The 5,053-nt window shown below is 32.1% G+C and overlaps 1 protein-coding gene across 1 annotated transcript; it reads right to left on the reverse strand.

The window, feature by feature from the left end:
• Positions 1–2,919: 2,919 nt before the first annotated feature.
• On the reverse strand, positions 2,920–4,564 carry LOC110642275 (receptor-like protein 44). Its single transcript, XM_021794262.2, has one exon. It carries the CDS (start codon positions 3,923–3,925, stop codon positions 3,119–3,121), a length of 807 nt encoding a protein of 268 aa, XP_021649954.1. The 5' UTR covers positions 3,926–4,564; the 3' UTR covers positions 2,920–3,118.
• Positions 4,565–5,053: the final 489 nt, after the last annotated feature.

Raw genomic sequence — 5,053 nt, forward strand, 5'->3', positions numbered from 1 at the left:
AATGAGATAAAAGGATAAAAAGCTAATTGAAAGGTGAGATAAAAAATAAAAATTATATTATACCATGAAAGGGGAGATTATGTGACAGAAAATTATAATTATATTGACTTATATTTAATTTTTAAATAATAAAATATAATTTGTAGATATAAAATATTTAAATAATTAATTTTTAATTAAAATAGAGTAATTTTGATACTTAAAGTTAAATCATAATAAATAAATTATAAATTATGAGAAACTAATAGAAAATTTGAGGGCCAGCTAACAAAAAATTAAAATTCACTACACTTGATGAAACTTTTTTATAAATATATGAAGGGACTAATAAAAAAAATTAAGATTAATCAATAGAAAAACAATTTTTAATACATCTATTAAAAAAATTATGAAAATATTTGGGGCCAAGGCTCCCTTACCTCCCTTTGGTTGGTGGTGGCCCCTGGATCAGATAATTATTTAATTTAATAATTTTGAAACCGAATATAAATTATTCAGAGTTTTAAGTTGTTTTTTCTTTTTTTTTTTTTTTTTTTTTTAGACTTGAGGACCCAAATTCAGATGTTTATGTACATTGGTCCTCATTCCTCAGGATGAGACCCAAGATCTGATACAAGTATGGCTGCACTGAACCCAAAATTAAGATGGCCCAACAGCACATCTGTAGCTCTTAGGCCCTGGTTCCATGGCAGAGGCAACTAAATCTCCTGCCCATTTTCATTTTGGATAATTTATGATTAAGTTTTTTTTTAATAAATAAAACATCCTAATTAATGTTAAAATCATAGTAATTTTAATAGGGTATTTATATATTTTTTAATAATTTAACCCTCAAAATTTATTTTCTTTATTAAATAAATCTCTGTCACCTAAATTGACCTTTAATTCCATTAACAACTTTTTAATTAAAAATAATTTTATTTATTAAATTTTATTTTATTAGTAAAATAGTCTTTATAATTAAATTTTATATTTAAATAAATATAAAATAAATAATTTCTTAAATATAAAATTTAGATATATGAATCATTTTACTAATAAAATAAATTTAAAAAATTAAATTATTTCAAATTAAAAAGTAATTAATAATAGGATCAAATTTGTTAATAAATTTTTAATATAAAGATTAATTTATTAAATGAAAAATGTGAATTTTACTGTACCTAACTTTAACTTAATTGTTCAGCTCAAAGGGAGGATACAAGTCTCTAAAACTCTTCACCTTGTATCCAATTATTAAGCATCCATTTTATAGTAAAAAATCTATATATTTTTTTTTTTTGCAGAAAAATAAAGAAATGGAGGAACATAAACAAATTCTATAAGGAAAATTTAGAACCAGCAAAAAGAAGGACAACTATAATATTGAAGTGGGGGCATGGAAAAGTAAGGGACCCAAGCCATGATGAAGTGCATACCATTGATGGAGGACTCAATAAGTGAAAGGAATGAAAGCACATTTGACCACCTTTACTTTCGGTGTGAGATTGAATGTTTTGAAATCACAACCATTTGATCCTCATAATAATAATAATTACAGCTTTTGGATTAGACACTCACAGCAAGATTTGTGGGCCTCTTTATGTTAAACTTGGCATGCTCTGTTTCTTTACGTGTCTCGAATCAATTAAAGCACCAAATAGCTAGTCAATGGATCTTTGTCTAATTCTCTTCACCTAATCATGCTTAACATTTCGCCCACAATTTTGGAACAGGATTTGCGATTCTTTCTGCCTCTAATTTATGATTTTTCCCCCATTTTGCTTATCTTCTTTACATGAGTTAACAATGGGGTCCATCCCATTTTCAAGTTCTTGGTTGGGACACAGCCGTTTGTGTAGCACTTAGGAGAAGTAGAATAGAATTAAATGGCTGTCTGGCTGATACTTTCTCCCAAAGCTATCAAAATCTAAAAGATCATCTCTGCACTTTTTGGGTCATAAGCAATATTGGGAATTTTATAATAATTATAATAATATTAAAACTTTGAACAAAAGAATCATAACCCATTTTCAGATAATTTATGAGATGGTGAAGAATCATCCATAGTTTGGAAATATTTAACAAATTTTGAGAGTCAAAATTGAGAAAAGGAGAGGAGGCAGGCACACTATCACATGCATAGCTTCAACAAGTTTATTAATATCTTAATATCACTAAAATCTTTAAGAGAAGAATAAAAAAATACAGGGCTAAAAATGTAGGGTGCATTCCTAAGGGCCAAATAAAAAAGAAACAAATGCAAGTAATGTACAATTCTTAGGAATCTATAATATGTAACCCACATACCATAATAATACATGCCACTATAACCATGTGAAATAATCTATACCCACATTAGTTAATGATGAGAAATAGAGTGGAAAACATTATTACGGTGGTGTGGTGCTGGTTGTGGAGTGTGAGTTGCCTAATTGAAGTTCAAATTTGATGTTCTCTTAGATATTCCAAATAGGAAGGTACCCAATAGTCACCCATGAACCAAAACAAGCCAAGTTATGACCAAAGAGCTGACCAGAAATGTTGGACAAACCAAAGCAACCACAAGAGAAAGCCCATCTAAAATAATCATTCAAAGCTTTGATAAAACCAGACAATCTGCAATGCATGTGATGGTGCTGGTCTCCCACCAGCTCACTATAAGAAAGCATTAGAACTCCTCAAAGTAGGTAAAAACCCATATTAATAAATGCATCCAGTTTCAGGACTCACAAAAGTTCCCCACCACTGGAATATATAGTGCAGACAAAAAATTACTGTACACAGGAGGAACAGAGGGAAAAAGATGCAATGTAAACACCATTAAAGATTGACAAGCGAAAGAAGCTGCACTATTACTTGTTTGAATTAATTTATACACTATCGATTTTTGAAAGGAAATACTATAGATATATAATATAATAAAGGAAAAAACAAAACAAAACAAAACAAAAAGCCTCCAAAATTCAGTAAAATACAACTGCTAGCTGAAAGAACCCCATCTGAGAAAACTAGCATTAGCCCACACCTCAATGAAATACCAACTTTTGATTTCAAAGATCAACTGCAATTACACCTAAACATACCTTGAAAATTTTCTTTCTTTCTCACCTTCTTAAGAATCCATAGTGAATTACGGTCAATAATCGGGCATAAGCTGGCTATTCTTGCTTTCTTCAAGGGCCATCTTCTGCTCGGAAATCTTCAACCAAATACACACGCCAGTAAAACTGAGCACCAAACTTGCAAACCCACTTCCCAAACCGATCCCAACAATGGCTAAAATTGACAAACCTTTACTCTTCATCGGAGGCAAAGGATAGCCGTAAAGATCCTTATTTCCTTCAAAAGAGGTCGCATTGAATCGCGGCAAATTCCCGCTCCTGTTCCCTAATGGACCTGGTATTGGTCCTGAAAGTTTATTGTTGCTGACATCAAAAGCCGATAACCTTACTAAAAGACCCAACTGCTGTGGGATTTGACCAGTGAGAAAATTATCATGGAAATCAATCACATTCAAATAAGCACACAATGCAAGCTGTGGAGGGATCTCTCCCTCCAGTCTATTGGACGAGAGATTAAGCACTGCAAGATTGACCAAGTATTGTAAATCTGCAGGTATAAGACCAGACAGAGAGTTGGAGGAGAGGTCAAGGGACTGGAGGTTGGTGCAGTTGGATATGTAAGGAGAAATAGAGCCTTGGAGAGAGAGGTTGGTAAGGGAGAGTTTGTAGATTCGGCCATTGTTGCAAGTAGCACCAGAGAGATAGGAGTTAAAACCAGAACATGGGTTTGCAAAATTGGGTTTAGTCCAGTTTTGGAGTGAATTTGTTGGGTCTTTTAAGGAGAGGCTTAGGTGCGTTAAGCATGCTTCATCGTTTGGATCTGATATTGAGAGAGTAGCAAAGCTTAAGATGGTAAGAAAGAGTAGAGACCAAACACCCATTTAGAAAATAGAGATTTCAATTCTTGCTTAGATTTCTGTATATCTCAGGTTCAAGTCCAAAGGAGGAGAGACACACAGAGAGCTAAGAAGTGGGTGCTACTTCTTGTTTCATTAAAATATATATTGGAAGCAAAAGCAACAAAAAAAAAAAGAAGTTGCACGGGAGAAACTAATTCTATTTGTTCCTGTTCTTGTATTGAAAATTCAGACATAGAAAGAAGCCCCAAGCAGGAGCTGGGTTTTAAAAGCTCGAATTGAATTCAAGTAAAGGATTTTGGAGTGAAAGGAGAGGACAAATAGGGGAAAGGGGAGAGGAGGGGGTGGGGGCCTGGGGCTGGGGAAGGGTGAGGTTGGTGTGGTGACCCTGAAAATGAAAGTAAAAGAGGAACAAGTAAAGAGGTGGGGTAGTGATCAGCTGCACCCTGCACGTATGAAGGGCAAGATAGGGACAAGAGAGAGATGAAGAAAGGGGTGGGGGGTTAATTGGGTAAATAGAGGTTGATATAAATATTCAAGGGAAGCAGCAGGGTAGGGTAGGTTGGGGAAGGGACGCAATTGTTGGCGTAGAGGTGGTCGGCGGTTCTAGTTTGGATGAAGGGGGGACTGAGATCGGACTGTCTAGGACTGGTTTCGACGAGCAATGCCAGTCCTGGTTCAGGACCGAGTTGCGGCCGTTCTATTTTATTTTGACTAAATTATAGTTTAACCCCTTAAATTTGGTAAAAATTATAATTTAATTTTTATATTTTTAAAATTAAATATTTTAATTCTTAAAATTTGATAAAATTATATTTTTATCTATTTAATTATTAATTATAATAAAAATATTAAAATACCCTCAATTCAATATATTTTCAAATCGAATAATTTAATTCCTAAAATTTTACATTATAACATTGTTTAAAATTTAAAAACAAAATAATATTTTGATTTAAATTATTTTATTTATAATATAAAATCTCAGAGACTAAATTATTTAAATTATAAAATATATAGAGTAAAGAAAATTTTTATATTTTTATTATAATTAATGATAAATCGGATGAAAATACAAAATTATATATTTAATAAAATTTTATAGGCTAAATTAATTACTTAGTTTTGCAAATGCATAAATTAAGTTATAGA

This window comes from Hevea brasiliensis, chromosome 10, assembly GCF_030052815.1.
Source record: "Hevea brasiliensis isolate MT/VB/25A 57/8 chromosome 10, ASM3005281v1, whole genome shotgun sequence".
Lineage (NCBI taxonomy): Eukaryota > Viridiplantae > Streptophyta > Magnoliopsida > Malpighiales > Euphorbiaceae > Hevea > Hevea brasiliensis.